This window comes from Chrysemys picta, chromosome 7, assembly GCF_011386835.1.
Source record: "Chrysemys picta bellii isolate R12L10 chromosome 7, ASM1138683v2, whole genome shotgun sequence".
In the NCBI taxonomy this organism is placed as follows: domain Eukaryota; kingdom Metazoa; phylum Chordata; order Testudines; family Emydidae; genus Chrysemys; species Chrysemys picta.
Window position 1 is genome coordinate 30,420,454 of NC_088797.1, and position 17,732 is coordinate 30,438,185.

The 17,732-nt window shown below is 59.9% G+C and overlaps 2 protein-coding genes across 17 annotated transcripts in view; both read right to left on the reverse strand.

Annotated features, from left to right (window-relative positions):
- Positions 1 to 1,425: 1,425 nt before the first annotated feature.
- VEGFB (vascular endothelial growth factor B) lies at positions 1,426 to 7,143 on the reverse strand. Of its 8 annotated transcripts, XM_042849730.2 has the most exons (9): positions 6,832 to 6,971; positions 5,610 to 5,646; positions 5,337 to 5,379; positions 4,875 to 5,071; positions 4,355 to 4,428; positions 3,938 to 3,970; positions 3,709 to 3,789; positions 3,083 to 3,208; positions 1,428 to 2,469 (listed from the first exon to the last, which is right to left on the reverse strand). In XM_042849730.2, exons 2-9 carry the CDS (start codon positions 5,613 to 5,615, stop codon positions 1,545 to 1,547), a joined length of 1,485 nt encoding a protein of 494 aa, XP_042705664.2. In that variant the 5' UTR covers positions 5,616 to 5,646; positions 6,832 to 6,971; the 3' UTR covers positions 1,428 to 1,544. The 8 variants fall into 8 exon arrangements, with proteins under 8 accessions (XP_042705665.2, XP_042705664.2, XP_042705666.2 ...); XM_042849732.2 differs by lacking the exon at positions 5,610 to 5,646 and having other exon boundaries at positions 1,429 to 2,373; positions 6,832 to 7,041; XM_042849729.2 differs by lacking the exon at positions 5,610 to 5,646 and having other exon boundaries at positions 1,431 to 2,469; positions 6,832 to 7,041.
- A 4,625-nt stretch (positions 7,144 to 11,768) lies between these two features.
- Positions 11,769 to 17,732, reverse strand: part of DNAJC4 (DnaJ heat shock protein family (Hsp40) member C4) — a 74,881-nt gene continuing 68,917 nt past the window's right edge. For 7 of the 9 annotated variants that reach the window (XM_065552978.1, XM_042849727.2, XM_065552974.1 and 4 more), the window contains 2 exons: positions 13,094 to 13,180; positions 11,769 to 11,984 (listed from right to left, as the gene is read on the reverse strand). In XM_065552978.1, coding sequence (XP_065409050.1) covers positions 11,882 to 11,984; positions 13,094 to 13,180 — 190 coding nt within the window. In that variant the 3' untranslated portion in view covers positions 11,769 to 11,881. The remainder of the gene's footprint in view (positions 11,985 to 13,093; positions 13,181 to 17,732) is intronic. The other 2 variants (XM_065552977.1, XM_065552976.1) reach the window with 1 other exon arrangement.

Below are 17,732 nucleotides of genomic sequence, written 5' to 3' on the forward strand. Positions count from 1 at the left end.
AGCTGGAATCAACACATCAGAGCCATTGAGTGGGGTTGAGTGGTTAGAGCAGGGGGTCTGGGAGTCAGAACTCCTGGATTCTAGCCCTAGCTCCATCCATGTGAGACTTTGGGCCATCCTTCCCCCATCTGTGTGCCTCAGTTCCCCCTGCTGGGTGGCAAGGGCACCCTGCCTCCTCTGTGCGAATATGTAGGAATCAGGTTTAGCCCCACATTTTGCTGAAATAGCAGCCATTTCAGCACCTGTAGAAGCCCAGGGCAGATGAGGCAAGGTGGGCGAGTGGCACATATAGGGGGAGAACAGGCCAAGGTGGCACAGGCAGAGCTGTGAGCCTGGTGTCCTGGCTCCTGCCCCTCCTGCTCTAACCACGAGACCCCACTCCCCTCACAGAGCTGGGGATAGAGCCCAGGAGTCTTGAATCCCAGCCCCTGCCAGCTCTAACCCACTAGACCTCACTCCCCTCTGAGAGTGGGGATGGAGCCCCAGAGCTCTCACCCTTGCACTCTTCCCCCTTGTAGGTGTATGATGTGCCCTGATCCCTGCCCCTCCCCCTCCCTAGTACCTAGGAAGCCTGCTCTTGGGCACAAGCTGTGAGGGAGTGGGCGGGGGGGGGGGGGCAGCGGAGCTGGGCTCATCCATGAGCTGCCCCCAATCCCTGTGTTACATGTGGCTCACACAGGCAGGTGTTGGCTCTGCCAGGATCCACCCCCTCCCTTTTCCCCAGGGCTGCAGCCTGGTCATGAAGTGCAGCACGTCTCTGTGGGCAATGCCAGCACCGGCCCATTCACTGGTGTTGGGAACTAGACTGACAGCTCTGCACGCTCCCAAGGGAGGGGGACAGGCCCCAGAGCCAGGAAGGGAATCCCCCACATATTCCCTCCATCCTGTTCTCTGATGGGTCTCAATGCTGACCTACAGCCCCTTGCTAGCCCAGCCCTGGGCTCCCCACCCCCACAGCTCTGCCCATGCCCCTCAATCCTGACCCACAGCTCCCTGCTAGCCCAGCCCTGGGCTCACCACCCCCACAGCTCTGCCCATGCCCCTCAATCCTGACCCACAGCTCACTGCTAGCCCAGCCCTGGGCGCCCCACCCCCACAGCTCTGCCCATGCCTCTCAATCCTGACCCACAGCCCCTTGCTGGCCCAGCCCACCTGTTTTTCCAGTATCCCCACATAGAACATCAACTGCATCTCATGCTTTACCAGCACCTTGTGTTTCCAAAGGATTCCAAACTATGGCACTTGTACAGACAGGAATCCCCTGCCCAGTACCAAGATGGAGCCACCTCTGGGGTGGGGCGTGGATGCTCTTTATAGAGGGATTCCTCACCTGGTGCTGAGATGCAGCCACCTCTGGACTGGGGTGCCGGGGGTGGGTCTCTTTATAGAGGGATCCCTTGCCTGGCACTGAGATGCAGCCGCCTCTAGGATGGAGCAGTAATTTTTCCACACACACCAAGCATGAAGGAGCCCTCAGCCCTGGGGTGAAGAGCTCATGGGTGTAAAGGCTGCCACATGTTTGTGGAGCATGAATGAAGGCCGGCTCAAAGGTGAAAGGCCAATAACCCCCAAGGATTCCCTCTCCACCCCTCCTCCCCTCCACAACAGAGGACCTCCTCCAGCGAGGACCTCCCCAGCCAGTGCAGTATATAGGGCGCCCCACGGAACAGCAGCCCCTTCCAATCCGGCGAGTCCTGAGAGTGGGGCACGCTCCCTCGACCCCTATAGGTGTTTGCAGGGGTCGTGCGCTCACAGCTCTGCGGGCCGTCATGTCTCATCCGTTTAATAGCTTTAGAGCCGGATACCAATGTGCGGGCAGTTACAGCAGCAGGACGTGCCCCGGGAGGGTCCTCGAGCTGGTGCTCAGCCTCCCCTTGGCTCCGGCAGGGAAACAGGGTTTGGTCCGGGGGGATGGAGAGGAAGGTGAGGGCAAGTATTAAATTAAAAGGGTTTGGGGATGAGCGGGGCAGTGAGGGGTGTGTGTGGAACTTTAAATAACGACGAGGGGATGAGAGTCTGGCCAGCAGAGCTGGGGCGGCCTTGGTGGGCATCAAAGGAATCTGGGAGCCGGAGTCCTGGAGGGGCCTCAGGATCTGGACCCCAATCCTGGAGGGGCCCTGAAATCCATCTGCCCTAGTCTCGGAGGGGCCCCGGGATCTGGCTGCCCCAGTCCACGAGAGGCCGTGCAAGATGCAGCCCCTCCTGACAGGTCCTGTCCAGGCAGTGGATAATGGGGTCTGACCCCCCAACATGGTCCCAGGAGTCCTCTCATCAGGTCCATTCCAGGGCAGCCTTGCTCGTCTTCCTTGGGCTCCTCTCCAGCAGGGGGCACTCAGGGCCAAAGTCTTGTTCTGGATCCAATGAAGAGCTGGGCTTGGGGGGGGGAGAGGAGAGGCTGGTCCCAGGTCACCCCCCTCCCCCATCAGATCATCTGCGCAGCTTCTCACACCTCGGGGGAGAACAGAGTGGCTATGGGCAGTTGGAGGGGCCATGCAGGTTCAGGGACACCAACCCCAGGACCCCCAACTCCCCCAGACAGAATCACCTTCCTTGTCCCAAAGCCTGATGGGGGAGGCGTGGGGGGCTCTATCCTGCAGCACTCTCTGGCCTGTGAGGGTAGTTCAGGGGGTATCTCCAGCCCATAGGGGAGATGGGTGTCTGTCTGTCTGAGGGGGGTCATGGCTGCCTCTGGCCCATGGCAAGATGTTGGTGGGAATCTGCCTGGTCCATGAAGGAGTTTGGGTAGGTCTCTGGTCCAGGGGAGGTTGGGGTGTGTGTGTCTGTCTGGTCCGTGAAGGAGTTCAGGTAGGTCTCTGGGCCAGGGGGACGTCGGGGGATCTTCCTGGTCTATGAGGGAGTTTGGGGTGTCTCTGGTCAAGGTAGAGGTCAGTGGGTCTGTCTGGTCTGTGGAGGAGTTTGGGTAGATCTCTAGTCCAGGGGAAGGTTGTGGGATCTGTCTGGTCCATGAAGGAATTTGGGGTGTCTCTGGTCCAGGAGGAGGTTGGGGGGTCTGTCTGGTCCATGAAGGAGTTTGAGGTGTCTCTGGCCTGGAGGGAGATGGGGGGAGTCAGAGGGGTCTCACCTGCATGAGTGCTCATTGAGCTCCAAGCCCCGGTCCTGGCAGTGCTGGGACCTGCGCCGGCAGCGGCACTGGCATGTCTGAGGATCCTGGCGCCTCCGTTTGTCTGAGCAGGGTGGGCAGGAGGGCCTGGGAGCAGGGAAAGAATCCAGATGATCTCAGCCCCCAGAGGCATGGTTCTGGGACCCCCCACTCCCACCTCCACACTGAGGGAAGTATCCTCTTCCTGGCCCCCCAGAACCTCTGGGGGTCCCCTGCTCTGCCTGCCATATAACAGTGGGCCTTCACCCACCCTTTAGAGTATATAGGGAACCCCTATAGAACAGCACCCCCTCCAGCCCCAATTCAAGAGGGTCTCCACATAGGGGAGGGGGGAACCCCCTCGCCCCAATCCTCATGGTGCAGGAGGGGGCCTTGACGCTGCTGGTCTGGGTAGTCCACCCCTCCTTTGATCCCCCATGAGGTACTGGAGTGGGGGGCATGAGGAACCCCGGTTAGAAGTGAACCCCCATAAGGTGACCTGATCCTCCCTGCTCACCCCAATTCAATGCCCCCCAATGCAAGCAGAGTTAGTAAGGAAGTGGAGGGCATGCAGGGACTGGAGGGTGCATGAGGGTCCCTGGACATACAGGTGGGGGGAGTCCTGTTCAGGGGGTCTCTTCTTTTTGTGTTTGCGTCCAATGCTGTTTTTCCCCCTGGGCCGCACAGGCCTGTGGAGAGAATCAGAACTGAGCTCCCCTCTCAGCCAGCAGGGGGTGCTGTAGGGAGTGGGGCGGGAGCACTAGCTGTGGGGGAAGCTCCGGTCTGCTCCAGCCCCGGCCTCTCCCAGCAGGGGTGCGGGGAGCTGGGGGTCCTTACCTTTCTGGATTTACTTTGCTATTTGTCTTTGGTCTGCAAAAGAAAAGAGGGGACGCCAGGTTAACAGGGAAATGGGGGCTGCTGAGAACTGCCCCCCCAAAAGGGGATCAACCTATGGGAGGCAGTGCGATGCCCTAGGAAGAGAGTGGGGTGCCCCCTGAAATGGGGGGGTGGCACAGTGCCAAGGGGGGGAGACCACAGCAGTCACCCTAGGAACTGGGGAGCTCACGGGCCCCCTATGTACCTCTGTGGGGCTGCCTGCCTGAGGTGGGGGGTCGCTGGCTGCAGTGGGGTGTTCAAGCTTTGGCTAAGCTTGGAGACGGTGGGGTCACAACTGGGGAAGCCCTATGGGTGCAGAGATGCTTTGGGAACCCCATCAATGCCCCCCATACTCTCAACAATGAACACCCCCCTCACCTGCATTCGCAGGCACTGTGCTCCACGAAGGCCAGCTGGTCCAGGTGGCTGTACAGGTAGCGGGTTTTCATCACCTGGGGGGCAGAGAAAGGGTGAGTGAGGGGGGCACCAAGAGCCTAGGGATGGGGGATCAGCACACCTTATGTAATGTGATGCCAAGGCCCAACTCCCCAGCATACACCTTCCCTCGGCTCCCCCCTGTGCTCTGGCATTCCCCTCCCCCGATACCCACTCTTCCCACCCCCTGGCACTCCCCTCCCCAGTGCCTGGCTACCCCCTGTCCTCTGGCATTCACCACCCCAAGTGCCTGGTTACCCCCTGTCCTCTGGCATTCCCCACCCCTGGTGCCTGGCTACTCCCCCCCCCAGCATTCCCCTCCCCCCAGTGCCTGGCTCCCCCTCCACCCCCAGCATTCCCCTCCCTTAGCTGTCTGCCCACCCCTGGCATTCCCCTCCCCCCAGTGACTGGCTCTTCACCCACCCTCTGGCATTCCTCTCTCCCCTGCCCTCCCTCCCATTACCTCCATCACCACCACATGCATGCGGGTAGGCACACACTGCAGCCCCTCGTCGGCACAGCACCCAGCGCAGCGACGCAGGGGCACGCAGGAGGGTGCCAGCAGGTGCTCCACCTCAGCCGGGTGCTCCTCGCTCACGGGCACCAGCATCTCCTTCGGCTGGCAGAAGCTGCGGTTATAAACCTCCATCCACTGTATCACTGCAGGGGTCAGAGGGGGACAGTGCCGGGGTCAGCACACCCTGATAATGCCAACTGACATAGCCACAGCCACCTCTGCGGTAGGGGGTGAGGGCTGATTACATAGGGATCCTACAGCCAGTACTGAGATGCAGCCACCTCTGGGGTGAGGTGCCTGTACCCCCAACAACTCCCAAATGTGCCCCATCAGCACTGCTATCCTCAAACACGTCCCCCTGCCTCGTGGCAGCAGCCCCCCAACCCGCACCTCACCCCAGTCTCTTACCTTCCCCCAGCGGGTGGGTCCCCTTCGTCTGGGGCTGTGGTGCCTGGAAAGGACAAGACGTAGGCAGTCAGGTTCTGAGTCCCAGACAATGTGTGTGTGAAGGAAGGCTGCCTCCCCAGGCTCGCTTGAGCCCCATCCCCCCTTCGTCGAGCTCGGCGGGAGCCCCCACCCCACTCCCCCTTCTCCCCACTCCATTACACCCCAGCCTCAGGGATTCCCTCCCCTCTTATTCCTGTCGCCCCCCCCCGCCCAACCCAGAGTTGCTCCACTAACCTGCATGCAGTCAGGCTGGGTACACCCCCAAGAGACCCTACAATGACAAATCAGCAGTTGGGGGAGGGGGCGGGAGGGACAGCTCCCCCTGGTGTATGTGGGATTAGGGGCAATGGAACAATCTTTGGCTGGATGGGCCTGAGGAACTGTCCCGTCCTGGGCAGGGCAGAGAGGGGACTCACCCCCACAGCTCACTCACAAGGAGTCATTGGCCGAGCAGGAATAGAGCCCTGGCGTCCTGGCTTCTAGCCCCGCACCCCCAACCCATTAGATCCCGCTGTCCTCCCAGAACTGGGAATAGAACCCAGGAGTCCTGTCTCCCAGCCCCTCCCCCCGTGCTTAGGGGCGGGGAGGGGCACGGTGGGGCAGGGGTGAGTGGAATCTTGGCAGACCCGGAGGTCAGGGCAGCAGGAGCGGGGCAGTGGGGGTGGATCCCGTCAGGAACCGGAGGGGCTGGTCTGCTGGGGAGACCCTGGAGAGGGGGAATCCCAGGCGGGCGGGGGGCTCTTGTCTGTCCCGGTTGCCCCCTGTCCTGGGCGCTACCCCGGACACTGCAGCTCTGCCCCAGCGCTACAAGTCCCCAGCCTGCGCGCTGGCTCTAGCCACCCTCCCGCCCCACGCCCCGGGGCCCCCGGCAAGGCCAGACCGTGCGCTATCCCCCCGGGATAAGGCGCTAACCGAGCGGGGCCCCAGTGCCTGCCCCTGCCAGGATACGGCATTCCCACAGTGCGTCCTCCACTGGTACGGGGAAAGGGCCAGGTCCCTCCCCCAGTTCCTGGCTCCCCCAGTGCCCGGATCCCCCAGTGCCAGCTCCCCCAGTGCCCGGCTCCCTGAGCCCCCAGTGTCCGGCTCCCCACTAGTGCTCTCCTGCCCCGAGCCCCCAGGTGCCCCGCTGCATCCAGCCCCCAGTGCCCCCCTCCCACCACTCCAGGTGCCCCGCTCCCTGAGCCTCTTGATGCCCCGCTCCTACAGGTACCCCGCTCCCCCCAGCCCCAGTGTCCCCCTACCCCTACCCCAGGTACCCCGCTCCCCCCAGCCCCAGTGTCCCCCTACCCCTACCCCAGGTGCCCCGCTCCCCCCTGCCCCAGTGTCCCCCTACCCCTACCCCAGGTGCCCCGCTCCCCACAGCCCCAGTGTCCCCCTACCCCAGGTACCCCGCTCCCCCCAGCCCCAGTGTCCCCCTACCCCTACCCCAGGTGCCCCGCTCCCCACAGCCCCCTACCTTAGCTGCGCAGCCGATCAGCTGCAGGGCTGTAGCCAGCAGGAGGTGCAAGGTCTCCCGGGGGGCTCTCATGGTGCCGAGCCGGAGTGTGGGGGTCCCCTAGCGCTGGTGTCCAGGGCGCCTGGCCGGCAGCTGCCCCCTCCCTCCGGCAGCGCCCGCAGCCCGGGGCACTCGCATGGTAGCTCCGAGCGCTGGGCTGGCGGGATGCAGGGCACGGACCCCTCGGCCCTCGGAGTCCCTCGAAGGCAGCGCAGGAGCCCGGCTCCGCAGTCCGTGGGGAGGTAAATCCAAGGATCGGGCCCCGCCTGGCGGATCAGGCCGCGCACTGACTGGCCCCAGGGGGCCCCGCTGCCGCGGGGCGGCTACAGGTGCATCGGAGCCCGCGGGGCCAGCGCGCCTGCAGGAGCGAGCGGCTCCGAGTGAGCCAGGCGGCAGCGGGCGGCCGGGGAGAGGGAGCGGGGCTGGCTCCAGGGAGTGACTGATGGCCCGGCCCAGCCCGGCCCCAGGGGAGGCGGCAGGCAGCGGGAGGAGGGAGCGCGGCGGGACCGGGAGGGGGAACGGGGGGCAGCAGGGCGGAGCAGGAGAGGGGTGATGGGCAGGAAGCAGGGGGGGGGGGCAGGAGGGAGCTGGCTAGGGGAATGGATGGTACTTGGGCTCCCATCCGGGGTGGAGGATGTTGTGAGCAGCCCTTGTAGTGATAGTGGGGAACGGGTGGAGGGGTAGATGGGTGTGTGGGGAGGGATGGATGGAGGGGCGTGTGGGTATGGAGTGGGGGAGAGGCGCGGGGATGGAGGATGAAAGGAAGGGTGGGTGGGTGCGAACGGACGAGTGGGGATGGATAGAACGATGGAGGGGTGGGTGGGGAAGGATGACTGAGGATGGTTGGAAGGATGGAGGGGTGGGTGGGGATGGATGGAGGGGTGGATGAGGACGGAGGACTGGGGATGGTTAGAAGGATGGAGGGGTGGGGGTGGATGGAGGGGTGGATGAGGATGGAGGGGTGGGGATGGTTGGAAGGACGGAGGGGTAGCTGGGGAAGGATGACTGGGGATGGTTGGAAGGATGGAGGGGTGGGGGTGGATGGAGGGGTGGATGAGGACGGAGGACTGGGGATGGTTAGAAGGATGGAGGGGTGGGGGTGGATGGAGGGGTGGATGAGGACGGAGGACTGGGGATAGTTGGAAGGACGGAGGGGTGGGTGGGGATGGATGGAGGGGTGGATGAGGACGGAGGACTGGGGATGGTTGGAAGGACGGAGGGGTAGCTGGGGAAGGATGACTGGGGATGGTTGGAAGGATGGAGGGGTGGGGAAGGATGGGGTGGGTGAGGATGGAGGACTGGGGATGGTTGGAAGGACAGAGTGGTGGGGATGGATGGAGGGGTGGATGAGGACGGAGGACTGGGGATGGTTGGAAGGACGGAGGCGTAGCTGGGGAAGGATGACTGGGGATGGTTAGAAGGATGGAGGGGTGGGTGGGGATGGATGGAGGGGTGGATGAGGACGGAGGACTGGGGATGGTTAGAAGGATGGAGGGGTGGGTGGGGATGGATGGAGGGGTGGATGAGGACGGAGGACTGGGGATGGTTAGAAGGATGGAGGGGTGGATGAGGACGGAGGACTGGGGATGGTTAGAAGGATGGAGGGGTGGGGGTGGATGGAGGGGTGGATGAGGACGGAGGACTGGGGATGGTTAGAAGGATGGAGGGGTGAGGGTGGATGGAGGGGTGGATGAGGACGGAGGACTGGGGATAGTTGGAAGGACGGAGGCGTAGCTGGGGAAGGATGACTGGGGATGGTTGGAAGGATGGAGGGGTGGGGAAGGATGGGGTGGGTGAGGATGGAGGACTGGGGATGGTTGGAAGGATGGAGGGGTGGGGGTGGATGGAGGGGTGGGTGAGGACGGAGGACTGGGGATGGTTGGAAGGATGGAGGCGTAGCTGGGGAAGGATGACTGGGGATGGTTGGAAGGATGGAGGGGCTGGGAAGGATGGGGTGGGTGAGGATGGAGGACTGGGGATAGTTGGAAGGACGGAGGGGTGGGGGTGGATGAGGACGGAGGACTAGGGATAGTTGGAAGGACGGAGGGGTGGGGGTGGATGAGGACGGAGGACTGGGGATAGTTGGAAGGATGGAGGGGTGGGGAAGGATGGGGTGGGTGAAGATGGAGGACTGGGGATGGTTAGAAGGACGGAGGGGTGGGGAAGGATGGGGTGGGTGAGGATGGAGGACTGGAGATGGTTGGAAGGACGGAGGGGTGGGTGGGGATGGAGGGGTGGATGAGGACGGAGGACTGGGGATGGTTGGAAGGATGGAGGCGTAGCTGGGGAAGGATGACTGGGGATGGTTGGAAGGATGGAGGGGTTGGGAAGGATGGGGTGGGTGAGGATGGAGGACTGGGGATAGTTGGAAGGACGGAGGGGTGGGGGTGGATGAGGACGGAGGACTGGGGATAGTTGGAAGGACGGAGGCGTAGCTGGGGAAGGATTGAGCAGTTGCTGAGCTGTGGCTCACATGCCCATGTCCAGCACTGTGCAGGGGGCAGCTCAGGGTGCTGGGCTGGCAGAGGTGCAGGAGCAGCTGAGCTGCTGGGCATGGGGAGCTTGCAGGGGGAGCCATCCCGTCTAGATTGGGCCCATTCTCTCTCTGGCCAGTGGAGCAGGAGTTGAGCTGGGCAGCCAGGTGCCCCCAGCCACTAGGGGAAGCCAGCACATACTGCTGGGACCTGCTGTAACACAAGGTGCATTTGGGGAGGGGGGTTCAGGAATGTGACCTGGCATCCCCAGGCAGGGCGGACTGAGAGGGCAGAGTGAGGGGGCAGGGATGGCTTAGACGGGTTTCCACCCTCCACCCCTACAGGATGGAATTGCTGGGATGGGAGATGGAGCATGGAAAATGCCATCAATGCCCCTTCCTCCTCAGGCTCTGGCCCCCAGCACCAGCAGAGCTGAACTCCCCAGCTACACAACTGTAGGGGAAGCATATTTGATGCCATCTCCATCCTGGGCAGGGAGGCAGAGCAGGGTGCCGGGGGTGGGCTGTGGGGTGCTGATCGGGAGGATACACAGCTCATAGTGTTGCCTGGCATGAGATGGGCTTGGGAGCAGTGCACTTCCTTATTGGGCACTTGTACCCAGAAGGGCTATTTCCTAGATCCTGGCTGGGCACTGCTGTGGGGAAGCTCACAGCACTGGAGTCCTTGGCTGGGCACTGCTGAGGGGAACCTCACAGTGCTGGAGTTCCTGACTGGGCACTGCTGTGGGAAAGCTCGCAGCACTGGAATCCCTGGCTGGGCACTGCTGTGGGGAAGTTCACAGAGCCAAGAGGCTCTCCCTCCCAGCAGGGAGCTCCATGCAGCAGCCTACCTCCCAGCAGGCACAGAGGGGGCTATGGCGGGTGAGGCCGTGACGCGGGCAGGGGATTAGCGGAGTGTGCTGCGATGGGAACTGTGTGTGAAATGCCAGGATTAATCCTTCATGCACAGGCCCCAGAGCCGCACTCCCCATCTGGCGCCTGACCGGCATGGGCGTGTGTGTGTGTCTCCCGAATCCTCCCCCAACTCGCCCCTTTGCAGGCACCCCACATGGGAACGTGTGAGCGTCATGCTCAGATAGTCACAAAGGGGCATCAGAAATAGCAGAGAGGAGAATGGATGAGATGAGGATGTGTGGGGATTCATGGATGGATAGATACAGAGAGGTGTCTATGGGGAGCTGTGTATAGTTGGGGATGGAGAGATGGAGGGAGGGATGTGGTGCGGATGGATAGATACATAGAGAGATGTCTATGGAGAGCTGTGTATGGTTGGGGATGGAGAGATGGAGAGAGGGGTGTGGTGCAGATGGATAGATACACAGAGAGGCGTCTATGGGAAGCTGTGTACGGTTGGGGATGGAGAGATGGAGGGAGGGGTGTGGTGCGGATGGATAGATACATAGGGAGGTGTCTATGGGGAGCTGTGTATGGTTGGGGATGGAGAGATGGAGAGAGGGGTGTGGTGCAGATGGATAGATACACTGAGAGGCGTCTATGGGGAGCTGTGTATGGTTGGGGATGGAGGGAGGGGTGGATAGATACATAGAGAGGTGTCTGTGGGGAGCTGTGTGTGGTTGGGGATGGAGAGATGGAGGGAGGGGATGTGTGGGGAGGGAGGGGTACAGTGCGGATGGATGGATATAAGAACACACAGACGGATGTAGAAGGGAATTCAGGGGAGCACAGGAGCCCTTGGGGTTCTGATATCTGCTGCCCTGACACTGGGGCTTTTGGATGCCCGGTGGGTTTAGCTGTTTTCTGGGGAGGGTGGAGCAGTCTGGAACCATGGCTAATGATCATTGGGGTGACTCACCTGCCTCCACCCCTCCCAAATCCACCCAGCACAGCTCTCACTTGGCACTCCCAGTGCTCCATTCAGATGGGGGGATTGAGCCCAGAGCACTGGCTGTGTAGAGGCTTGGCTAAGCAACTGCCTCTGTGTGTGTGGGGGGGCTGCCCCCCTCAACTCTCTGATCCCCATCCTGGCAACACTGGTCCCTATGGTCTCTGCTCCTGCTAGTGGGGTCTGGATATGTGCCTGGCAGTCTTCCTCTCCCAGTGTCGGCCCCTGGCCCCAGCTCACAGGGATGGGGTGCCTGGCATGGCATTGCAGTGAGGAAGCACTTCCAACTTTCCAACCATCCCCAGTACCGGAGTCCCTCCTGGACACTGTTGCAGAGAAGCTTGCAGCATTGGGATCCCAGCTGGTTCAGAGGGGCTGCTGCAGCTCCTGCTTCCACAGGGAGGGGCGGTGGGGACAGGAGAGGGCCCCGAGGCTCATCCCTGCTCCAAGAGCCCATGTGGTGACACTGGGTAGTGCAGGCTGGGAGCTGGAGGGCTCAGATGAATCCCATTTCCCCCTCCTCGTAGCAGTGGTGGGAACCCTCCAGGAAGGCTAATGGCACCGGGGCCATGGGCAGTGATTTATTGAAGGGAGGGGACAAGTGTGTGTGTGAGGTGTTCCCCATACAGCATCTGTGGCACCCAGTCCCCCTCATATAGTGTCCAGAGTGCCTGTCACTTCTGGGCGCTGTTCTCGCTGGGCCGGATGCGGTAGCGCTGTGTGAACTCGGCGTGTTTCTGGCGCAGGAGCTCCTGCTGCTTCTGGAAGCCATTGGCCCTGTGGGAGGAGAGGCGCAGGGGCCGGGTCACACTTGGGACAGTGATGCTCAGCATCATGCACTAACGTGTGAATGCACATGCTCTAACACGCACTGGGGCATCCATGCACACGTTAACGCAAGCTCAGGCACACACACTAAAGTGTGCATACCCTAGGACACTAACATGCTAGTTCATGGGGGCACACACTGTAACATGCTAACACCCACTACTGCATGGGGGCATGGTAACACGTGCTAGTGCATGAAGCACACACTAACATGCAAACACATGCTAGAGCATGGGGGTACATGCTAGTGTACAGCTGCACACACAGTCTAGCACAAACAAGTGCACACATTTGTGTTCACATGCCCAGTAACACGTGCTCTAGTGCACATGCCCATTCTCTAACACATTAGTTCAGATGCCCCAGGGCATGTGCACACTCCAACCCATGCTGGTGCACACACACCCCGTGTCGTCTGCGCATGTTCTAGCACACACGGACGCTAACACACTAATGCACCTGGTGTTGGACACTAACACACATTCATCCACACCCTTGTGAGTGCGCACACACACGCCTCCATTTCCACTCCCAGCCATTCAAGCTGATGGCCCATGGCTAGCGGCTCATCGCACCCCTTGCGATGGCTGGGGGCATGTGGGGTGGGGGAGAGGGGAATGCCCAGAGGGCACTGAGGGCCAGCAGGCAGTGAATGGAGGGAGAGATTCCTCCCGCTCCCCAGAGGTTGGTGGAAGCTGGCAAGGAGTAAACTGGGTGGGGGGCAACATTGGTGAACAGAGGGGAGGGATTCCCAGAAGGCAGAGGACACCCACATGAGGTGAAGGAGGGGGAAGGGATTTCCCAGAGGGTGAGGGGCAGCATGGGGTCAATGTGGAGGAAGACTCCCCAGACGATGGGGGCGGGCAGCATGGGGTGAACAGGGGTATTCCCAGAGAGCAGGGGGCCCCCAGCATGGGGTGAACATAGGGAGGGGTCCCCACAGGTTCTGGCAGCAGCACTTTATCCCAGCCCAACTGCCAAACCCTCTGGGAGAGGAAATCCTTGTCCCCAGGTATGGAGAGGGAAACTGAGGCAGGGGCTGGGGGAGCTGTGCAAACCTGGCCCGCTCCTTGGATTCATTGTAGATGCTGGTTATGAGCATGTCCTTCTTGTCCATGAAGCTGTTGTGCACCTCCTCCAGCTTCCTGCCGAGAACACGGGGCAGGGTTACACACATCGCCCTGCACCCTCCCGTGTCGATGGATGTGGGTGGGTGGGGATGGAGAGTTCAAAAGACGAATGCAGCCGCATGTCTGGGGACGGATGGATAGATCTGTGTGTGTCTGAGCCTATATGGATTAAGTGTGTGTGTCTGTCTCTGTGTTGTGTGTTCATGGTGGATGTGCTGTGTGTGTCTCTGTATGATGTGTGTGTATCTCTAAGGGGTGGGGGTGTATGGAGTGTGACTGTTCGGTGCAGTGTGTGTGTGTGTGTCTGTGCGGTGTGTATGTGTACGCATGTGTCTGTGCAGTGTGTGTGCATGTGCAGTGTGTATGTCTCTGTGCAGCATGTATGTGTGTGTGCAGCGTGCGCACACAGTGTGTCTGTACAGCATGTATGTGTGCACGTATGTGTGTGTGTCTGTGCAGTGTGTATGCGTATGCATGTGTCTGTGCAGTGTGTGTGTGCGTGTGGTGTGTATGTCTCTGTGTGGTGTGTATGTGTGTGCGAGTATGTGTGTGTGGATCTGTGTCTGTGCAGTGTGCACGTGTGGTGTGTGTCTCTGTGTGGTGTGTATGAGTGTATGTGGTGTGTCTGTGCAGTATGTGCATATGGTGTCTGTGTGATGTGCGTGTATATCACAGCAGGGCTCCCGCCTTCTCTCCGCTCCAGGCTGTGCTCTAGCAGGTTGAATGCTGTGTGCACCAAGACCGGGCCCGAAGTGGCGGCTGGGGGTGGCTGCCCAGTGCCGGCTGACAGGGGGTCCCAGGGCACTGTCCCCCTTGCTGGGGCGCCAGTTGGAGGTGCGGACTGCACTGGGCACTGGGCAAGCGGTGTGAGTGGATGAAAAGCCAGGGATGGACTGACTCAGTGATTCTGGGGCCAGCGACAGCCCCGATCTTCCCCTGGAAGCTGCCATCTCCTTATGTAACAGGGTCTGCAGCACTAGCACCAGGGTGCCCCAGTGTGAGGGATGGGCAGGGTGAGGGATGGGCAGGGCACCCACCCCCAGCCAGGCCTCTGCTCCCCCTGGTCCGCACTGCCTACAAGACCCACTTTGCCAGAGGTGACTGGGGGGATTTATCTCCCCAGCTGGGGAATGGTGGGCACAGAACCCAGGAGTCCTGGCTCCCAGCCCACCTCAGCACCAGGAGGGAGTAGGAGTGAGTGGGTTAGAGCCGGGCAGGGGGCTGGGGGGACTGGAAGATGCTTTAGATAGACACAAGTCACTAGGGTAGTGCTGGGGTAACTGGGTGTGATTCTCTGGCCTGCGGCACGCTGGCACCAGACTGGATGATCTCATGGTCGCTTCTGGCCTTACCACTGCTGATGACAAATTCAGCAGGGTAAAGAGGGGCTGACTAGCTGCATCCCCCTGGATGCTCACACTCCCCTGTCTAGCTGTCACGTACTAACAGGCTACTCTGCGTGCAGACTGGAGACCACTTAACCAGACTGGGATTGGCACCATTGCAGGGAAATCACTGTGACCCCAGTGTAGGCACTTCCTCTGACCAAAGAGACTCTAGCAGCATCCTGCCCTGGGAAGGTCGGGGAGGCCTTCCCTGATCTGACCCCGGCCTGGGGGAGGGCATCCCCCGATCCACATCCTGCACTGGAGGAGGTGTGCCCTGATCTACGTCCTGTGCTGGAGGAGGCGTCCCCCAATCCACGACCTGCGCTGCAGGGGGCATCCCCTGATCCACGTCCTGCACCGGATGATGCATCCGATGATCCACGTCCTATGCTGGAGGTGGCGTCCCACGATCCACGTCCTCTGCTGCAGGGGGTGTCCCCCGATTCACATCCTACACTGGAGTGGGAATCCCTCGATCCATGTCCTGTGCTGGAGTGGGAATCCCCGAACCACGGCCTGTGCTGGAGTGAGCATCCCCGAGCCACGTCCTGTACTGGAGTGGGCATCCCCCGATCTATGTCCTGTGCTGGAGTGGGCATCCCTGAGCCAAGTCCTGTGTTGGAGTGGGCATCCCCGAGCCACATCCTGCACTGGAGGGGACATTCCCAATATAACTATTTCTGTTTCTTAACTGATCCAAGACCTGCCTGGAGAGCAGCTCTCAGAATGTGAGCAATTTGAGGCAGGGACTGTCCACGCGTATATGCACAATGGAACTCTGGCCTCTTTGCTACTTCAGTACCAATAACAACCTCATAAGAGTAAACCAGAGAGGGGAGCCAATTCCAGGGGCAGCAGTACTGAACTGGGACCAGTTGGAAACACAAAGAGAAACCCCAATCCACATGAATGATCACCTCAGCCCCACAGCTTTGTGTTTGCTCAATACTGTTTGAGAGAGCCACAGAGTTTAAGGCCAGAAGGGACAATCAGATCATCTAGTCCAGGGGTCAGCAACCTTTCAGAAGCGGTGTGCTGAGTCTTCATTTATTCACTCTAATTTAAGGTTTCGCGTGCCAGTGCGTAGCAGGGTGAACACCTGCTCTGGCCCTGAAGGTGTTGGAAAAGCCCTGCAGAGGGCTGGGCAAGGTAAAACCCTGGCTGATTGGGGGAAGTGGCTGCAGCTGGGCCACGCCCCAATCAGGCCTCAGCTGGCCTGTATAAAAAGGCTGGGAGCCAGGAGCCCAGCAGTCTCTCTCTGCTTTCAGAGGGAGAAGGGCTTGGCTGCAGGGAGCGAGAGACAGGGTACCTGTAGTAGAGCAGGGCTGGGGAAAGGCTGAGGAGCTGGGGAGTACCAGCCTGGAAAGCCCCAGGCTGTAGCCTAGGAGAAGGCCAAGGGGTACTGGGGGTTGCAGAGGGCAGCCCAGGGCTAGGCCAAGGCAGCAGGTCCAAACCCAACCTTGCTAATGATGAGTGGCCTATACTGCAGTTTGTCCCAGGGAGTGGGGGCTAGTTGCTGACTGGCAGTGGCCTTATTCTGAGGTGAGGTAGGGATAATGGGTGGGGGTTCCCTGGGGAGGGGAGACCCTAGTACTGAGGGGTACTGCCAGGGGGCAGCACCCCAGATACAAGGGCACTGGGGTCTGGAAGGGACACGGGCCAGAGGACAGGTGGATCACCAGCCTGCAGAGGGTGCTCTGATGGCTGGATTGAGCTAATTCCCAGAGTCACCAGCAGGAGGTGCTGCAGGGGTGAGTCTGCCCCTCTACACAGTGATACATTTTTAGAAGGTCTCTTTCTATAAGTCTATAATATATAACTAAACTATTGTTGTATGTAAAGTAAATAAGGTTTTTAAAATGTTTAAGAAGCTTCATTTAAAATTAAACTAAAATGCAGAGCCCCCCTGGACCGGTGGCAGGACCAGGTCAGTGTGAGTGCCACTGAAAATCAGGTCGTGTGCCACCTTTGGCGTGCGTGCCATAGGTTGCCTACCCTTGATCCAGTCTGACCTCCTGTATAGGACAGGCCAGAGAGTGTCACCCAGTTACCCCAGGATTGAGCCCAGTCACTTGTGTCTGATTACGGCATCTTCCAGCAAGGCACCAGGCTGGATCTGAAGACACTGAGAGATGGAGAATCCACCCTCCCCCTTCTCTTGGGAGTTTGTTCCAATGGTTAATCACCCTCACTGTGAAAACTTGTTTCTCATTCAAATGTCTGGCTTTACCTCCCAGCCACTGGTTCTCGCTCCACTAGGCTCAAGAGCCCTTTAGTTCTTGGTGTTTTCTCTCTGTGAAGTTACTTACACACAGTGATCAAATCACCTCTTGATCTCCTTTTGGAGAAGCTAAAGGGATTGAGTTCCCCAGATCTCTCGCTGTCAGGCATTTTCTCCAGCCCTCTGATAATTTCTCTGGCTCTTTTCTGCACCCTCTCCAGTTTTTCAACATCCTTTTTAAAACATGCACTCCACAACTGGACGCACCATTCCGGGATGGGTCTCGCCAATGCCGTCTAGGGAGGTAAAATCACCTCCCTGCTCCTGCTCACTACTCCCCTGTTTATACAGCCAAGGATTGCATTGGCCCTTTTGGCTACAGCATCACACCAGGAGCTCATGTTCAACTGGTTGTCCACTAAGACAAAGCAGTTACTTACCTGTGTTGTTACTGTTGTTGTTGAAGATGTGACGTGGACGTGTATTTCATATAGGTGTGTGCACGCCCAGTGCACTGGAGCTGGAGAATTTTGCCTAGCAGTACCTGTAGGGGTGCGCTCGCACCTCATGGCTGTAGCCCACCTCTGGCTATCTAAGGCCCGATCCCCTTCAGTTCCTTCATGCTGAACATCAAGAGCATAGAGTTCGAGGCAGAGGGGACGGAGGTGGGTTGTTGAATACACGTCTGCGTCACATCTCGAAGGATGCTCACAACACAGGTAAGTAATCATGTTTACTACTTTGAGTAGATGCAACCATGTATTCCAAGGAGGTGAGACTCAAGCAAGATTTGCATGAGGTGGGGCTTGGAATCTATTTTAAACAAGGATTGCAGAACTGCCTTCCCAAAGCTTACATCTACTCTGGATGCTGCAGGTGTCATAATGTTTCGTAGGCAAATGTCCAGATGACCAAGTGGCAGCCCTGCAGATGACCAATATTAAATCACTTAAAAACG

Coding starts and splice junctions, on each gene's coding strand:
- VEGFB (XM_042849729.2), bottom strand. CDS start 6,903: ATGAGAGCCCCCCGGGAGACCTTGCACCTCCTGCTGGCTACAGCCCTG. Junction 4,429..4,874: donor TGCATGTGGTGGTGATGGAG/GTAATGGGAGGG, acceptor TCTGCCCCCCAG/GTGATGAAAACCCGCTACCT. Junction 3,209..3,708: donor GAACAGGACTCCCCCCACCT/GTATGTCCAGGG, acceptor CCCTGCTCCCAG/GCCCTCCTGCCCACCCTGCT.